At 36.9% G+C, this 19,780-nt stretch overlaps 3 protein-coding genes across 3 annotated transcripts; all 3 read right to left on the bottom strand.

Annotated features, from left to right (window-relative positions):
* Nucleotides 1-801: 801 nt before the first annotated feature.
* On the bottom strand, nucleotides 802-14,914 carry LOC146316966 (dynein axonemal intermediate chain 4-like). Its single transcript, XM_084734141.1, has 15 exons — nucleotides 14,858-14,914; nucleotides 13,843-13,939; nucleotides 12,153-12,309; nucleotides 11,803-11,939; nucleotides 11,191-11,334; nucleotides 10,791-10,976; nucleotides 10,057-10,211; nucleotides 9,701-9,787; nucleotides 8,140-8,285; nucleotides 7,905-8,065; nucleotides 7,309-7,424; nucleotides 6,990-7,088; nucleotides 5,581-5,807; nucleotides 5,311-5,464; nucleotides 802-858 (listed from the first exon to the last, which is right to left on the bottom strand). Exons 1-15 carry the CDS (start codon nucleotides 14,912-14,914, stop codon nucleotides 802-804), a joined length of 1,980 nt encoding a protein of 659 aa, XP_084590267.1.
* A 677-nt stretch (nucleotides 14,915-15,591) lies between these two features.
* On the bottom strand, nucleotides 15,592-17,160 carry efcab10 (EF-hand calcium binding domain 10). The gene is made up of 4 exons (XM_084734279.1): nucleotides 17,043-17,160; nucleotides 16,222-16,386; nucleotides 15,875-15,965; nucleotides 15,592-15,766 (listed from the first exon to the last, which is right to left on the bottom strand). The coding sequence occupies exons 1-4, from the start codon at nucleotides 17,143-17,145 to the stop codon at nucleotides 15,721-15,723; spliced, it is 405 nt and encodes a 134-aa protein (XP_084590405.1). The 5' UTR covers nucleotides 17,146-17,160; the 3' UTR covers nucleotides 15,592-15,720.
* A 450-nt stretch (nucleotides 17,161-17,610) lies between these two features.
* Nucleotides 17,611-19,412, bottom strand: uqcc6 (ubiquinol-cytochrome c reductase complex assembly factor 6). Its single transcript, XM_084734280.1, has 3 exons — nucleotides 19,267-19,412; nucleotides 18,624-18,750; nucleotides 17,611-18,144 (listed from the first exon to the last, which is right to left on the bottom strand). The coding sequence occupies exons 2-3, from the start codon at nucleotides 18,729-18,731 to the stop codon at nucleotides 18,025-18,027; spliced, it is 228 nt and encodes a 75-aa protein (XP_084590406.1). The 5' UTR covers nucleotides 18,732-18,750; nucleotides 19,267-19,412; the 3' UTR covers nucleotides 17,611-18,024.
* Nucleotides 19,413-19,780: the final 368 nt, after the last annotated feature.

The following is a 19,780-nucleotide window of genomic DNA, read 5'->3' as shown; positions in this document are numbered from 1 at the left end:
GATCAAAAAAATATATATATATATCTGTTGAGCCATTATGAGTAGGCTAACCAACTTTTTAGCTCACAATAGAATTAAAAAAAAAATTTTTAGTTAGCATTTAGTTACCTTATAAAGAATGGAACTTTTTGTTAACTTTTTTGTTAGCTTGTTTGTAAACAATGTAATGTTTTCTTAAAGTAAACAGAGCAGCCACTCTTTTATACCTACGAGGTCCCAACATCACAATTATTTATTAATTTATTTATTTTAAATTGGTAGGCAAGCATCTCCAAATTGATTAAACTCCATTATGATTTAACATAATATAATTATTACATTAATCACCAACTATTTTAATAACTGATTGATCCGTCTGAGTAATTTAAAAAAAAAAGTAAAATAAAAAAATTCTGATTCCAGTTTCTTAAAAGTGAATAATTTCTGGTTTCTTTACTCCTCACTGACAGTAAAGTGAATATCTTCAGGTTGTGGACAAAATAAGACATCTGAGGACGTCATCTCAGACAGACATTTCCTGATATTTTATGGACCAAACATTTAATTGATGAGTGGAGGAAATGATTGACAGATTGACATGATGAAAATAACTGTTACAGGAATGACGATGTAGCTCTGTTATGCTCTGTTTTGGACAGCGTCAGAGCTTATGGGGAGCATTAAAAGAGGAAACATCTCATTTCAGGTCAGGAAACAATATTTATTCATAAGGACAGAATCAAAAGGACACAGTCGAAAATACAATTTCAAACCAATAAAATCTGACATCTGAATGGCCACTTGGTTTATAATGAACAAGTCTCAAAGAGAAACAGTGCCACATGCCACTTTCAAATCCAGGTTCACTTCCAGCCCTGCCTGAAACACAAAGTAAAACAAAGAGTTCAATGGATATAAAAAGGGATGTAAACCCGGACCACATCACACAAAACTGTACTCACATCCTCTCAGGCCCACTGCTCAAAATTAAAACCAAACTTTGTTTAGTGAGGAACAATTTTTTTGCACAATAAGCCTCACAAAATAACAATCCTCAGCTATTTTTCCTGTTTGTGCAGCTCATTTTCCACGTTTGACCTCAGCCAGAATCACATGCTCTGCCTGTGACCCGTCATCATGGGATTTATATCTTCCTATCTTCCCATTGTTGCTCACTGTGTTTTAATTTAAGCAGGCAGAAGAGCTGACTTAAGCAGCTCTGTATGAGGATATGTGACCTTATAGAGCCAAAGATCACAGCAGGGTAAAAATATAACAGAGGTTCTGCTTGTCTGCGCGTTGCCTCATCACCGTGTTTTTACTACGGCTCATGTGAATCCTGAAGTCTCGCTGTCAGCAGATACTGGTCGTACACATTAACAAAAAATAAATACGTCTGATTAAACAACTTCAGTCTCATTAGGTTCTACTTTCATTGTTTTTGAAAAGTTTTTAACAATAAAAAAAATTCATGTTGGATTGGTCTTAAAGACGGCCTTATCAAAAAATATTCTTGCTCTTTGTTTTGTATACACTCTTAGAAATAAAGGTGCTAACTAGAACCATAAAGGGTTCCACTCGGAATACTTTCAGAAAGTTCTACCTAGAGCGCAACATAAAGGGTTATATCTAGAACCATCTGTGAAAGGTGTCACCCAGAACCCCCGATGAGAGGTTAGACAGAGAACCCTTCTATGGTGTAATGGTTCCTCCCAGAACCCTCTCTAGGGGTTCTGTTCAGAACCTTTACACCTTCTGGTTGGAAACAAGCATCCACTCGCTACAGGTTTAATTTAGAACACACTAACAAGGTTCTACTGAGAAACTTTTCATATCCCAGGAGGTTTTTCTAGAACCCACCTGGGGGGTTTATCTTGAACAGACCTGGAGGTGCTACTGAGAACCATTTTATATTTTAAGGGTTTTATCTAGAACACACTCAGGGGATTCTACCAAGAACCTTTTCATATTCAAAGGGTTTTATCTAGAAACCATTCAGTGGGTTTTATCTAGAACCGACTTACAGGGGTCTACTGATAACCTTTTTATATTCTAAGGGTTTTGTCTAGAACACACTCAGAAGGTTCTACCAAGAACCTATTTATATTCCAAGGGTTTTATTGACAATCCACCTAGGGGGTTCTGGATGATGGCTAAAAGAACCCTTGACAAACCCTTGATGAAACAATCCTAATACTTGAAGAACTCTTTCTTCCAAAAAGGGTTCTTTGGATGAAAAGAGCTTTTAATGGAACCCCTAGTCTTACAAAGAGCCCTTGACAAGCCCTTTCCTAAAAGAACAGTTCTTCATAAAGAAATGGTTGTAGGTAGAACCTCAGACCTTCAGGAAGAACCCCTTTTTTACCTTTATTTTGAAGAGCATATCTTACAGTCTATTTCAGTGGATTCAGTAAGACTTTTAAACCTTGTTGAGTGAAAGAATTTTATAAACCATGAAGGACTTTTTAAATCTAATTTCATTTCTTCTTTCACTCTTCTAATCTACGTTATGAGCTTCTTATTGTGACGAGTCGGTGAATTTCTTGGCTGAAAGACGGGGCAGAGAAGCTTATTTCACTATCATATGTTCAGTACTGTGAGCCTTGGGCATATATTTATCCATTTTGGAGTGGCTGGTTGAAAATTAACTAAAGTTGTAATTTAATCTTGTGAACGAGTTGCATCAGTGTGGAAGTCTGACAATTTGAAATCTTAAATCATGAGGTTGTTACACCAGAAAGACAAGGGTTTCACTTTTACACATATATTTTGGCATTTGAATTCCCTCTCCTGAAACTCTTTTCCGGGAAACGTAAAGGCAAGTCGCCACAACTTCAGCCCTGAAGAGTTTGTCATTTATAGACATACCAGCCAGTCTGGGGAGCGTGATGCAATTTGTTGGAGCCAGTGTGTGAATGAAAGAAAGCACTGTCATACAGAATAACTGTGCTAGCTGATGCATTCTTGAGTTCTGCACTCAGCTCGACTGTGATGTTTACTGCCACTCAACTCCTCACACAGACCAACAAAATAAGACAGCATTACACATCACAGAAAAATGATGCATTCATGTCCAGCAGAACAACTTTAGAATAAAATCAGTGCTTAAAAGGATTGTTCAGAGGTACTTATTCATAGTTAGCGTATTGCCTACAGTAGATGGTAGCCGACACGCCCCCAGTTTGGAGAAGCAGCAGGAGTACCGATGCAGGAACCTAAGAAACGTTCTGTTGTCATAGTTTTTATCTCTCGCATTTGTCCACCTGTTTTATCTGTTGTGTTGTTTTATGAATAAATATATGAGCTTCACTGCACAACACACTGAATGAAATATCTATTTCCTACAATTCTATATACGTTTTCAAAATTTTCAATAACTACTGATTATTAAACAAACATAATGGAATTAACCACGTGAACATAATCAGATTGATTTTTGACTCAAGGATGGAGACTGCTGTTCTGAATTCTTTCTGAATGAGCCACCTTGTGTTTTTTTTGTTTTTTTTTTTAACAAGCTGGCTTAGTCTGCTTTGTGGATTTAGTTGCCTTTTCTCTCTGAGGTCTATTTCATATCATTGTTAATACTTTTTGCCCAGAATTTTCTTCATTTTCCAAACTTTTCAATAGCTGGCAATACTTACATTAACTCAAGAGAATTAACCACGGTAACACAAACCTAAAGTGGCTCTCAAACAAAAAAGTAGAAATAGTACAATTATACTGTTTTATATCTTGAAGATGACAAAAGAAATTTAACATTTGCATTGCAGTTTTTCATGTCTAGCTGCACGAGACATAAAATTAAATATTTATTTCACACTAGGGTTGTCGCGATATACCTGTTCTGACGATAACTGTGACATTTTAAAAATTAAATACTGATATCATGTTAATAGTAAACATATAATATTGTGCAAATAATCCAGGTCCTCTTGCACATACTGCATGTACTAAAATTCTTTTAATTTCCTTTTGTTTATCACCTCATCTGGTGGCCTTTTCACTTGTAATGAGGAGATTAAGCCTTATGAAGCTTTGGGTCTTTCTTTGTGTTTCTGCTTACTAAGACTTTGAGCTTTGGGGCTTTAAACACAGTGACATCTGGTGGTTTAATGAAGTTACTGCAGCCCATTAATGCATCTGAAACATTATTGTACCTTTTTAGTGTACTTCAGCCTGAGTGCCACTGTGGGTGCATGTTTTTAAACATCATGGTTGACATTTGTGTGACATTTCATATGAGTCACAATGTGGTGTGAATGGAGAGTGACATTCATTAAATTAACTTTTATAACATCTTTCCTTGGCTTAATGAGGAAATGCTCTCATACTTAGGATTATGTCTTTCTAGTGTACATCACTACCTCTCTTAATACTTCCCCTGCCTTCTTATCTCACTAACGTGCCAAACACATAGTTCAGCTGTAAAACTCTCAAAACTGTCAACAGGACTCCTTTGTCTTTTCTGCAAATAATTGTTCCAGGAAAGTCTGGACCATTTTTCTACTGACAAGCTTGTGACAGGATTAATTAATCGAGTCAGTGTTTTGAGTAATTTTTTAAGAAAAAAAAAAAGAAATCCAAATTCTCTGATTTTGGCTTTTGTGAAAGTAATGCAATTACAATTTCAAGCAGTTTCTGAGACAAATATGACACATTCTTTTTTCACATTTTCTCAGGATATTGTGATAATATTGTTATTGAGAATTCTTTTGACTACGCTGTAGTGAAAACCTCATATCATGCAGTCCTATTTCACACCTGAATGATGTCATCCAAACTGTTGCCCCGGAAGAAAACACAAGAGAGGCGCCAAGAGGTTTAACTTGTGTGCTAAATGTTTACCTTACAATGACTATCATGATTTATTTTCTTGTATTCCTCTTCTTACTCATAAATGTTCTCAAATTTGGTGGAAAAATATCTTAAAGGTATAATATGCAACATTTTCCTCAAAAAGAAAAAACAACAAAAAAGTTATATATATGAACATGTATATACTTTTAGTGTTCAAAAGAAGTAAATCAAATCAATATAAATCTGTGTTTCTCTGGATCTCTGCTCCAGTGACTGGCTGATGATTTAGAAACCCTGAACCTGAGCTGAGGTTTCAAGTATGCTTTTACTTTAGTGTTCTGCAAAGCCACCTAAAACTGAAATCAAGAACGTTCTCCATAACTGTCCAATATCCTGCCTGTGACTACTTTGCTTCGCTGAAAAACACCTTGTGTGCCCAGCAATCCAAATACAAGAACAATAAATAAAACAAATAAATTAATGAATAAGGGCATATGCTGTGTAGATTATCGCAAGCCACCTCAGTCTTACCTCCTTGCCTTCTCTAGCACTGAGGTTACAGAGCTTGTAGACAGTCACTTGCCCGTCAGTGTCCCCAACCAAGACACAGTCTGTCCCTCTGGCAAACAGCAGGGACGTCATCTTCACATCAGGTGCAGTATGGTGCACGATGATTGGCTGCATGCTAAAAGGCAAGGTTTGCATTTGGTGGACACAGGATTATTTAGAAACACACTCAGAAACAGCAAACAAAAGTAAATGAGACAGAGCTCAAGACGTACAGTGGTTCATCTGACTCACTTAATTGAATTCAGGTCCCAGATCTCCACCTGATGTTCCTTGATGGCTACAAATATTGTGGGCCAGTTTGGGGACCACCTGACGGCACGCACGGCCTCCTGGGTGGATGTGAAGATAAACACGGGTTTCAACTGGTTCTGCTTCCAGAGTTGGATGGTCCAGTCAGAAGAGCAGCTCAGGAACACATCAGAACTGAACGGAGACCATTCAACGTGGTTCACAGAGCACTGAGACAGAGAAGTGATATGGAGTCAATGTAATGTACATTATAGTAATAGATCAAATTGTTGTAAACAGATAGCAAGCTCACCAAGTCAACACAAAGAATTGCATGTTTGTTGTTGCTAAATGTAATTAATTCCTTTACACTTTGTAATGTTTTTTTTTTAAATCAAGGCTATGAATTAAACAAGCAAACACAAAGAACAGCAACAACAAAAGAGACGAAAGAAAGAAGGGGGGGGTGACAGACAGGTTGGATACTGCCCACATGTACATTAAATACATTCACATTTATGTATCTATACATTTATCCACACATATACATATTAATAAAGAAATATACTGTATGTTTCTGGGCATACACATCAATTACACGGGGGTTAGTCAGTGTCATTTTGATCATTTGTTTTAACTTCCAGTGATCTAAACTTTTTCTCAAACACATCTTCTATATTACTTTGAGTCACTTTCTCCATGAGTTGTATTACTTGAATTGTATTTTCCATTTATTAAAGGGAGGTGTATTTTTTCTACCCTTTTGTTATTTGCCTCAGTGCTGTGATTCTGAGGATTCTGAATAAATAATTTTCATCTTGAATGAGACCCTTTTGAGGTTTTCCCAGTATGACATGCCCTGCATTTACATGCAGAGATTTCTTAAAGACTTCTTCTTTAACCTTAATGTAAAACTAAACTACAGTATAATCCTTATGAGCAACTGTGCAGCATAAAAGTACCTCAACCAAAAGTACTTGTTTTTGCCACTGACAAGCTCAGATCATTCAACAGGCCAAAATGCACTAAAAGCATCTGACGCTCACATTTTGAAGTACATCCATTGTTTTAAATGGCAGCACACGCACTGAAAGTGACTTGACACATGACAAACTGCCTTGACACTCCCACTCCGAACTTGTTTCGATTTTGGAGCGTCAAATGAGGACCAAAGCTTTTTTTCTACCAGCTGCAATACGTGTTTGGGGGAAGACAAATGGAATAAAAAAGGGCATGGACATTAGGAGCGAGTCCTGATTGAACTGCAGCACGACCTGAAACCAGGCACTGTAAAAGACAAAAAAGGCGACTTGCAGCTGAAAACCATGCTTATCGTAGAGAGGTATTGGAATATACTGTGTGTGCATTCACACATTTTCATTGAACCAAAGGTTTTATCCAGAAGGACTTACAATGTGATTTTTGTAAGTGTCCAGAAAGTGCTTAGTTTCGTAGATGGAGCACTTGTGGATGAGGCCGTCCCCTGTGCAAGCCAGATAAGTACTGAAATCCTGCAGAGTGAAAGCAATCCAGAAGAAATATATGATGTATTTTCAAGTCAGAGTCAAACACACACCCAGTAAGTTCATCTTAAAATGTTAAATTGTCTGTTAATTAGCTTTGTGTCCAGAGGAGACATTTGTTTTTTCCACATCAATAACCTGTTTAGCCTGAGGACTAGTCTCAGTTAAAAGCAGCCAAGGATCTATCTGATTTCTGTTGTCAACCTACTGTTGGATGGAAGTCAACACAATAACCAGGAGTCCGTTCTGATAGAAAACATCCTGCCTTCTTCTTGTCTCCTTTGAGCTTCGTTTTTTCTTTACTCCTCTTCAGCATCATCAGGTCTAAGACGACATGATGCCAGAAAACATAGACATGATTATGTGTTAGAGCACAGCTATACAGGGTTAAAGTGTAAGTAATTTACACGAGAGCATCAAAGGAAATCTTATGTATATCACCTGTTAAAAACACAACTACATTTCATGGTATTTTGTCTTGCCTTTAACATTTTTTCTTAGGACTCTGTAAACTCTGTAGTTCTGTAAACATCCTGCATTCATTTTTAATTGTGATAAACATGAAACAGGCAAGCTAAAACAGTTATTGAAGCCCAGAATAAAAATTTAAAATTTCTAGCTTTGTTGTCACGGAAGCAAATATTTCAATTTAGCATGTTTATTTAATCTCTGATGGCATCATTGTCAACTTATGATAAATTACAGTAAATATTTTTCAGATTTCTCCTTTAAAGAGCTTTTATCATCATAGAGTATGTGTTAAATTGTAATCACGCTGTTGACAAAACAGCCAGACTAGAGTACCTAGGCTGGTAAGACCACTGCTGCCGAGAACCCACTTGGTAACCCTGCCTTCTGCCGACACGGAGATGAGAACCTCTGCTCTGCAATCCCCTGATAATTTCACTTCCTGTTGGCTCCAGGTGACCTGCCACACTGGTTGCAGGTGTTTGTTGAGACAATCACTAAAAAACAAAGATATTAAGAAAGCTAACAAAAAAAGAGTTGTGATCTATGAGTTTGTTTTCATACTCCTCACCTGCTGTCGGCGATACATGTTTGAGTCGGGACATTGTAGATGGCTACAGTACCATCGTACATCCCCACAGCCAGCTGGGTGGGGTTGTTGGCTGAGAAATCCAGGGATGTTACACTACTATGACAGTGGATGACATACTCTGGCCACTGCACAGGGGACACACTTAGAGTCACTGCCAATCTCAAAAAGACTACATTGGTAAATGGACTACATTAATACACAGTTTTCCTCTCATTTAACCACACACACACATAAACACACACACTGATGGCTGACACTGGACTGACCATTAAAGGGATAGTTCAAATGATTTTTAAACAGGATCGTATGAGATGCGTATCCAAAGTCAGTGTTTTACCCACAGGAGATGGTGGTCGACACAGCCCCAGTTTGGGAAAACAGAAGGAGTCCCAATGTAGGAAGCTAAGCAATGTGTACAGTATGTTCAGAATATTTTTACTCTTTTATCTTGCCATCTGACAACCTTTTCTGATGGGAAACTACAGTTATATGAGCCAAATATCGCTCTCTCCAAGCCAGCCAAACTCCACTGGCAAAATAAGTAATTTTACCTCACAGTACACAAGAGTTGCGTGGCTGCAGCTGCCTGGATCTATTAGTTTGTTTGTGTTATTGTGTTTTAAAAGGTTAGTTCAGATTAAATGAAGACACACAATAACACAAACTAACAGATAAAGGCAGCCGTAGACCAGCAACTCCTGTGTTCTGTGGGCTAAAATTACTGTTTTTGCCAAAGTTTTGTTTTTTGGATCATGGTTTCGGTCAAAATGTTCACTCAAGATCTTGCAGGTCTCCGGCTCCCTTCTAGACGCAGTGTCTGCTCTTGTCTGTTGACAATGGATGACTGGGTTGACAACGTTAAACAGTGGCCATGAGTAACTGATGAACGTTCCTTTTAGAATGGCGATATTAATGTTTTCTTCAGATTTTACATAGTAGTTAGATGTTGTGACAGTAATAAGTGTAAAAGTAGAAAACTGTAAACTTATTATGATGGTTCACATTAATTTGTGCTCATACTGTAGGGAGATGCCACTGCAGCAATGGCTGCTTGTTAACTTGTGGTACTTCGCCGAATTTGTCTATAGGTAATACGCTGCCTACCTCATACAACCAAAATTTAAAAATCCTAATTATTCCTTTAAGATTTGATAAACTAAAACAATAAATTGACCACTATTCTTGTTTAATTATTACCAATATGTATCTGGATAACTATAGAAAGCTAAGTACCTCACACAACCCTACTTCAAATAATCCGAACTATCCCTTTAAGAAGAATTTGAAGATCATTGTCTTGCCAAAGGACATTTTGACATGGATAGGAGGACACACGGATCAAACCTCCAACCCTGTGATCAGTTGACCACCTGTTTTACCTCTTAAACCACAATTGCCCCATAAATTAAAAGATTTTCTCAGAAAACACAAAAAAGCACTGCAGATATTTCCTATTACCACTTAATTTTTGTTGTACTATTGTGTCAAAATATGGACAATGGCTTAAAGGAAATAAAGGACAAAAAATGTTTAAATATACCATGACGTTTTTGATGGTCCAGCTGCAGACCAGACCTGGCTTTTGTTTGCCGGGGTGTCCGTCACTGTAGCCCACTGCCAGGATATCCTTAAAGAGACATTTGACACATTTGATTTGTACAGTACAAGAAGCATTCACTCATCAAAGACTCAACAAAGACTAGTAATGGTAGAAGCAAAAAAGTAAATGTGTGTCCATTATAACGCTGAATCAAGGGCAACTCCTGCTATTTTGATAATTATTAATTAAATTATATTATATTAATAAATTTTCTCTTTTTTGTTATGTGATTTTTTTTTCTCATTTAGGAAAATCCAAGGAATTTCTTTAACAGTCAGAAGTGTGTCTTTAGTTACCGTGTTCTCTTTGTTCCAGGCCATGCTGGTAACGGTGTGTCCTCTGGTGAGCTCGCAACTGAAAGCCCAGAGACGTTCCAGACTTGGAGATGAAGAGGTCTCCTCATCCTCCTCATCCTGTTTCCCGGTCTGAGGCTTCATAGCACTATTAGGGTCTTACAGCACACAATCACAATCTGCATAATGTTTCCTCTTACCTGTAGTGCTTTTTATCCAGATCCAGATTTTTTTGGTGTGAGTTTTGGAGATATCGCCTGTAGAAATATCTGTCTTCTTCTGGGCTTGTGGTGCTCAAAGAGCCAGAAAATACATTTGAAAAATTCAACGCCAGTGTCTCTTTACAGAAATCATGACCCACCTACTCGAGATAATTCACACACTTTGTTGTGTGCAGTTTCATATAGGAACTACATACTTTCTTTCTGCAATAGCATCTACTGGAACATGAAACCGCTCACAACAAGATGTGTGAATTATCTTGAGTAACCAAGTCATGACTTCTGGAAAGAGACATTGCTGTTTAGTTTTTACAAATCTATTTGAAGCACAACAAGCTGAGTGCCATCTAGTTCCATTATTGGAGAGAACACAGACATCTCTACGGCCAATATCACCAAAGCTCTGTAACTCACACCAAGACTATATAGATGGATAAATAGCACTGGTAAGAGGTAAAGGTAAGAGGGAAAATATGTTTTTTTTATTTGATTTGATTGAGAAAGCAGTGAATTTACCTTCTAGTATGGGCAGCTGTCTATAAGCAGCCAGCTTGGGTTGAAACATGTTTCTCACAATGGTCCTCTCCATTACTAACAGACTGCGTTGAAACGACTTTGACAACATGATCAACCTTAGGTCGGGCTCAGTATTTGAACTGTTCCCATACATATCCATTCCTGACAGTGAGCTAATGGTACTGCCTGATGAAATGAAATTTGAGAAAATAACACATGCCTGTTAGTGCAAAACTAGCCTTAGAAAAAGCACAAATTGTTAAATATGTTGTACAATATAATACTATGAATAGCTTGAGAATGGACATGTTTGTTAATTCTTATACCTCTCCAGTCCCAAGCACTTGCTGGACAAAGAACTATACATGAGCATAGTCGGTGTTCTTCTAAGTCCTTTTACCTGTGCCGCTGCTGCTGTTCTTCTTTCCTCTCCTCTCTTGACCTTTGCTGGTGTTCACAGAACTCCCTGGACAGTCAGCATTCCCGCTTTTAGGGGTTTGCTCACAGAAGGAGTCATAGATGTCCCAGCCAGTAGCAACTGTGCCTGTGGACACAAGGGAATTTCAACTAACTGTCCACCTTTAAGCTGAACTGAACTATGTAGATACTGTAGCAATACCTTGATGGACAGTTCTGCAATCATCTGAAGTTGGAAGGCCAACTACTCACATTTAAGTTTCTTTTCACTAAAGCATTACCATTTGATATCAGCTAGAAAGTGTTGTCAGTAAACTTAGCTGCTGTCTTTAGAGACTTCAGTTTGTCATTTTTTGAAATATGATATCAGTTGATGTGTACGCATACAAAACATTGGGAATATTTCCACAGCTTTACCTTGCCATGCAACAGGTCTCTCTGACAAGAAACTGTTAGTTTCTCACCAAAGCATACAGACTCCTATTGTTAAAATAGCAACTTTACCTCACAGAACACTGGAGTTGTTGGACCACCACTGACTTGACTGGTCAGTTTGTCTGTGTTATTGTGCACAAAGAGGATAATTAAACCTAACCTTCATCCACCATGGTAATCTTGTCGGTCTGAATCGATTTGGGGTTTTCTCTATATAGTGTCTGCGATGACCGTGCCACATATTTATCATTGCCCAGTCTGCTCTTGCAAAGCTCAGCATACTGAATGTTTCTCTCCCTGTAAAACCAGCGTGACAATGAGAAGAGTTTGTTACAAAAAAGAAAAGTACTACATGTTACTGGCTTGCATGTTTGCACAAAACATAAAGTGACATGTATTCTCACTGTGACCAGATATAAAGTGGTGTTTCCTATTGTCTAAATAACTTTAGTGCATTTCAGATCATGGCTAATATTAGAGAGAAACCAACAAGCAGAGAATTTAACTCACTGAATAGCTCCTGCATCAGCATCATCCTCTGACACAATGATGCCGGGTATGTCCAGCAGTGTAAAGGTATCTGTCTCAGTGAGAACGATTTCTACTGTGTCATCCAACATCTCTTCTGTCACATGTTGGATTACCTTGTCTTTTTTCCATGGCACCTCTGGCAGCAAACAAAAGAAAACAAAATATATAAACACTGAATATACATGTATAAAATACCACAAAAGATGTAATCATAACAGATTGCTGTAGATTTAGTTTTTACAATCACTAACATACTTTTGTTCAATCTGTGGTCCCATTTTCAAAACTCTAAACACAATTAGCACATCTGTCTGCTGTAGAGTAGAACATAAACACAACATATATTGTTTTCACAGAATATACCGTCAATTAACATGTTTCTAAAATGTTTAAATTCTCTTCATTATACAAGCTTATCCATTACCAGATTTATGGATTTACAAATGCTTACACGCAGCATGCCAGAAACTATACCTGATGTTTTTTTTAATGTAGTATAAGTACCAAAGGCCATGTTGGATTTTTTGTTTATCACTAACAACACTTTTATGTTATTAATAAAACTGCAGAAATTCTGTCACTTATTATTTTTTCTACCATCCTTTCTATGATGTAAATGACACTTTACTTTTAAAGGAAACTCAATTATACCTTAAAATACAGGATTTCATGTTATCTTTTGTATGCAGGTAGAAATTAAATAATAAATAAATAAAATATTTTTTTATCCACTGTTCAAATTTTAACAACTCAAAAGATTGGAAAAATGTTTTCATGGCTGATGAGTGAAAGAAATCTTCCAGTCACTTGCATATTTTACCAGCATTTGACTGATGGACTGTGTTAATTAAAGACTCGTTTTAAACAATGGGTGATATGATAAACACCAAAAGGAATATATATATACAGTATATCTATATCTATATATATATATCTATATATACTAAAAGTGTACCAACCCCTTGGAGAGGAAATACTATCCTCAGACTCCTTAGACATTGACAGGCTGGATGGTTGCCTGCTACTCACTACAGAGCTGCAAAATAATGTCATTAGTACATTTTTGTGGTCACAGATGAAGGTTATACATATTTTTATAACTCTAAATCACTAAACCCTTTATAAATAAGTCTGTTCACAAGGCTACTGGATAGTGAATTTGGTGGTTCTGATTTAACAGAGCTGGCGATTCCTTCTTAAATCAATGTCAGACCTGCCATTTGATCAACAAATGCAATGATTAATAGAGTAATCGAGTATTAAACTAATCGCCAACTATTTTGATAAGTGATTAATTTGTTTGAGAAGTTTTTTTAAGAGAAGATTTCTCTGATTTCAGCTTATTAAATGTGAATGTTTTCCAGTTTCTTTACTCCTCTCTGACAGGAAACTGAACATCTATGGGTTGTGGATAAAACAAGACATTTGAGGACTAACATCTTGTGCTTTGGGAAACAGTGATAAATATGTTTCACCATTTTAAAAACCAAACAACTAATCAGTTAATCAAGAAAATAATCAACACATTAATCAATGATGAAAATAATGGTTATTTGCAAGCCTAGTTTGATCATCAAATCAGCAGGTGTACTGTATGTGAATGATACTGCCTGGTACCTGAAACTTGATGTGGATTTCGAGGCCTCTGATCCTGAGCTGGAATACAGACCATCCAGAAAAAAACTGTCTGGTTTGGGCTGCATAACTTCTGACTCTGCATGATGCAGGGTCAGAGGAGTGACATATCTGTTGTTACTGTCCAACACCTGCAAAGATGAAAACATCAGCCAGAATGAGTTAAGCACTTATTGCACCTTATCGTGTGTTTTGGACAATCATGCAGAAAGCTACTGTCAATAAAACTGGGAATTCTGTTACAGTTGTGGTAATTCAAAAATTAAGTCTTTGTGATTTGTTGTTAGTCTTAAATTCTTAATTTGTAAATTTCACACACACAAAGAAAATATTCTGTCTTCCAACAGAGATGGCTTTTTGCAGAATTTAACTCATACATAGATTATATACGTATATACATACACACAAATTTTTACTTGAGCAAAAGGACTATATAATATATATTATATGTATATATACATATAGACTGTATATGCTGTACTTTCTCTCGAGTAAGATTTTAATGCAGGACTTTCACTTGTAAATGAGTATGTCTGCACTGTGGTGCTGCTGCTTTCCACTTCTCATCTGGTGTAATCCAAGTCTCCTAAAGCCCTGACATGCTGTTTGCACACGCTCACCATCACACCACACACACACATCCAGTTCAGACTGTGCAAGCACATGTGAATGTGGGTCCAAGCTAAGGATCTAAAGTTAAGATTTAGGATAAAAACATGGCGTAAATGATGTCTTTCAAGTCAGTTTGGCATGTTGGGGCTTTGGATTACACCGGAGGTCTGGTAAAGAGGCATTTTATGGGTTTTTTGGTTGTTGATTTTTTTTAAAATATATTTGAAAACTGGTCACCATTCGCCTCAATTGTTTGGGAAATTTTGCACGCTGTTTTCCTGTAAAAAAAACAAAAAACAAAAACAAAAAAAGACCTTAAATTAGCCTAAGGGTGAGCAAATAATGACTGAATTTTCATTTTTCTGAAAACTATCCCTTTAAGTTTTGTAACTTAGTCCATCGCTGCATTCAGCCCATGTAGATTACAGATACTGTACCTGAAATGATCTTTTGGCAGCTCGACCGGCTCTCCTGTTGCTGCCACCGACCAACATGGAGCCTCTCGGGGTTTGTGAACCTGTGAAGCGTCTTGAACTTGGACTGACTTGATGATCTCCTAATACTGAGTGATTCATTGCCCGACAAGATCTGGGATAATAACATATAAACAAACAGTTTAGAAAAGCTAATTAACTGTGTGTGTTCTCTCGAGTTAGCTAAAACTGTTGGCTAACGTGTTGAAAAAACGTGAACTTTACTTACGTGTTAAGCTCCATTGTTTTCTTTTTTACCTTAGGGGTACACATTTTTGTGTTCTGTATTATGCCCTCCAGACAGCAAAGTAAATAAGTAAAGTAGTTGTATTTAGCTAATATATTGATTTTTTTAATGACAGTCAGTCAGTCTCTTAACGGTTCAACGGTTCTTTTTTTTTTTTTTTTTTTTTAAATCCTCCGGGTTTCCATGGCAACCTGACGACCCTCGCGCCCTGTCACTCTGACAAGAACTGCCAACACAAATACTGACAAAACGTAGATATATATTTGTTGTTTGCTGAAAACAAAAACGAAACAAAAACAAAAACTAATCCAAAAAATACAAAACAAGTAAAATTAAATAAAGTAAAGAAAACACGTCACATCCTGCACCCTGACATGGTGATATTTCTTCAGGCACAGTAACTGTTGACTTTTGCGTAAAAAGGCTGGGAAACTGGCTGCATCACAATACATATTAACAATAGCAGTTTAATAACAATAATTATATAAAATTTGCCAATTTTACAAAACACAGCTCCACCAGTCCTACTGAAAACATCCAAATGTATATCAACATATCACAGATAAATCAACATCCAGCTTCACAGCTGTTTATATGTTGCTGAGCATCTCTGCAGGCCTTGAATCCTGTAACAACAAAATGAGACAAAAATTACCTTCATAATGTGATGAATTTTAGAACTCTGGTGAATATTGTTTTAGTCATGCTGTTTAGGTTTTACATGATGCTCTTACGCTTCTGTTTTGAAGGTCTCATGCGATATTCTGTCTTCATTTACACCTTCGGGACATTCATTAATGTCTTCTATCCCCAGTGTGGTCAGAGCTGTAGAAAAAAAAGGTCACTATTAAATTTTACTGTATGAAGTAATATTAAAAGAACCAACAGGTAGCAAATGAATGATGAATGAACAGGCTACAACATATGAGAAATTATGAGTGTAATTATTAGTTGTAAACAGAAATAATGCATAAATACCTGATAAATAAAGGCATGAAAATCTTTTTTCCAAGTGATCTTACAAGTATATTTCTGTGTAAATAACAACTGTGTATTAACAGTGTCCATGTCCTGTGCTCACCATGCTTGTATTGAGCAAAATTGATGTATTTTTGATTAGTAGGGTCCAATATCCTGAAGACTGCATCCAGGTTGGTGTTGTTGAACAGATCTGGCCCCTTCACACGACTCTGCTGAGAAATCTTTAGCTGTTCCAGTTGCTCAACAAGAAACTCTCTGGGATTCTCTGAATGACAGAATTAATCACAATAAATCACTACAACTAAGGTGCACGTATGTGTTTCTTGTAATAAATAATGATTATTGAACACTTAAGGAAAAAAAAAATGCAGCAGCCGAAATACTAGAATACAGAACAACAATATCAACAGAATAAAAATGAATATGGACATTAACTAACTAGTAGAAAGTAAGTACAAAAGTAAGTAAAGTACAACAGAAAATTTGTCCCTGACAGTAGTTATCATATGTGATGTTTTTGAATTATTAAAAATACAATGCTACACTAATGTGTATATTGCACTTTACTGCTGTAGATGTTAAAGATAATTTTATTTTTAATTTCTTATCTATCAGGGACAGTGCCTATTAATAAACAATATTGTAAATATTATGCCAGAACCAGCCAAAGGCTAGTTTTCATCTGTAGTCTTAAAATCAATATAAAAAATTAATAAACAAGTTACAGCTATCAGAAAGGCATATCAGAAAGAAGCAATACTAACTCAGTAGTTAAATGAAGTACAATTTGTGAATGAAAAGCCCAACCAGAAACTTGTTGTGGTCCTTTCATGGACTGTAGCATGTTGTGATTCGAGCTAGCTTGCTAGCTACGATAAAAAACATAACGTTTTTCATCACAGAGAGTAAATAATTTCTAACCAGGTCTGTAAAAGACGAGAATGCCGGTCAGGTTGTTCATGAGCTCCAGAATTTTGTGTTTCTTGACGTAGTCAGCGGCGTTATCTTCTCTCTGTGTCGCCATCTTTCCCACTTCACTTTTGTTCGAAGTTGTTGCTAAGATACGGCAACATCCGACATGCGCGCGCACACACAGGCACCGTTTGTTGTTGTTTATATATTACCGTATACATGTTAGATTTAACGAAAAGTAAAAGGAAATGAAGAACGTTTTGCATTTTTGCTTGATAAATGACTTTAAACAATTTATATTAATCAATAGCCCTTTTTCATGGCGACCACATTGCTATGAAACAGTTAACACAGGTGTTTCCAATGATACTAATTAAGCTCCTGTTCCATTTAGTGTATCAGAGCCTTTCTAGTGACTCAATATGCACAACAGCAGAACTCTGACTCTTTGCCTTGAATGGTCAAACAGACTCCTGCTGTGAAAACTGTTTATTATCAAAACTGATGATTAATTTTGCAAGCTTGTAAATATTTCCATATAGAGCACAAACATTTACTAGAAAGTAATGACAAAAGCTTAGTTTGATATTTTTATTTCAATTACATTTTGTCTGCTCAGGGAAAATCAAATGATGTCCTTTTGAACAGATTAGAGCAGGTAACATGTGTTCATGAACCGTTCCCTCTTTCACTCTCTTAAACATTTCACTTGGAGTAAAAGTTCAAACACATTCAAAAATGATACTGAGACGAATCAACACCAAACAGATGCAAATGGTTGAAAACACCAAATGACTTTGTTCCAGATATGATCCTTATCTTGAGCAGCCAGATGCCAACCGTGCAGCATTTTATTCCACTTCACGTTGTTCCATTGGAAGAAAACACCAAACAAAGAAAATATCCATTTGCAGATTGTCCCAGAAATGACTTCACTCCCAGGCACATGGCAGCCTCTGTCCTTTCCTCCATCACTCAGATGAAGTGTCCATCAGTCCACTTTTTGTTCTGCTTTAAGCTGCTGCAATGCAGCGACAGCTTCCTCTCTGGCTTTGTAGCCCCTGAGTTCTGTCTGAAGCTCTCCAGGCTTTGGTGGGACCTCTGGTATACTCTAGAAAATAAAACATCAATGAACACTGTTACACACATACTGAAAGACTGGGCCTGTTTGCTTGAGTCATGTTTTAATTCTTTTTTCTATTACCATGCATAAATGGTCAACAGAGCATCACATGAACATATTACCAGCTGCCGTACTGATCTTTTACTGCTGATCTAAAACATCAACAAAAGAATTTGTGCTTTAGTGTCACTTGAGGTTTCAAATCAACAGACTACAGACTTAAAAAACATACCACCTACGAAAAATGCATTATGGTAATGCAGGAAAACACTAACAAATATAATATAATATGTGCTGTTTTACACCTACAGCTGATTTTGACTATTTAACAATACACAACAGTGGCACTACACAGTGGCAGTACAAGATTTTTTGTGTTTTCCAAACTTTTTGAAAACTTGTAGATGATCATCCCAGTGCATCTCACTTTTTTGCCACTGGGGGGGAGGGTTAAATTTGTCCCTCACCAGATCAGGTAGGTAGTACTGGTGGACGACTTGTGCTCCTGCAAACATGGCCAGCACGCTGGCACCGAACATCCTCAGGTATCGAGGCCAAGACACACCGGCTGGCATCTTCACAGACTTTCTGAACCTGACAGATAGAGAGGAAGAATAAAAAAAAAAAAATCAGTAAATAAAATGGAAAACTATATGTCTGAAAGAAGCATATGTTTTTGTGTGCTCACCTTTTTAATCAAACATTTTAACTTCATATTGCATTTTCTTGCAATATGAAGTTATTTAAAATAAATTATGCATAATAAGTGTAATAGATATATTAGTTGTTAATAATAAATTGTAACTTTGTGTCTCATGATCAGGGCCATGGATCATATAATTGGACAGCATAAAGTACTTCATGCAGGTATTATGAGTATGTGTTATCATTAGGATTTTCTGGCAAAGTAAAGTTCACCATTTTAATATCTTCTGTTTGCATATACACATATCACACACGTACTGTATGTGATTGCTAACCACCTGCACAGGAAATCCAGGCTACTGTCAGTGTTGTTAGCCCTGATGTAACAGTTAGCAGGGCTAAAAGTTTGAAATACGGAAAATGGTGACAGAACGACAGACGTAAGTGACGCTAGTAAGGTCTTACCTTGTTTAATTCACTGTCGCTTGAACAAATGGCCGCTACGTGAAGCTGATTTTCACCATTTTAAACCTAACTGCCTGTCATTGACACACAAGCAGGTCATGCTGTTTAGCTAACACAGAGATCAATTAAAAGAGCATGAGCGCTTACTCTGACTCTATTTACGGATACAACAAATACCCTGTTTCCCGTCGCCTGTTTGTGCATTTGTGGGCTCCCCTTTTGTGAAGACATTGGTTGAGATGGATTATAACAGCCTTTTAAACTGAAGTGAAGTAAACTACTAGCTTTCAGGGACTATTTTTAGGTTGTTTGGGCTATTTGTAACGCTAGCTAGCAGTTAAACTCGCTAGCCACACACGAGTTTTCATAATACGTCTTCTCTACGTCATTTTTGTACCAATCTAATACAGAACATCGGAGGAGTTGTGAAAAAAATACTCAGGATGATCTGAAAGGTTTCGATTTTGGCATTTCGCCATATATGTGTATTTTAAGGGGTACTGTTTTTTTAATC

Source organism: Lutjanus erythropterus, chromosome 13 (assembly GCF_056507025.1).
Source record: "Lutjanus erythropterus isolate fLutEry1 chromosome 13, fLutEry1.hap2, whole genome shotgun sequence".
Lineage (NCBI taxonomy): Eukaryota > Metazoa > Chordata > Actinopteri > Lutjaniformes > Lutjanidae > Lutjanus > Lutjanus erythropterus.
The sequence above is the reverse complement of the archived record's forward strand: the minus strand, read 5'-3'. Positions and strand labels throughout refer to the sequence as shown.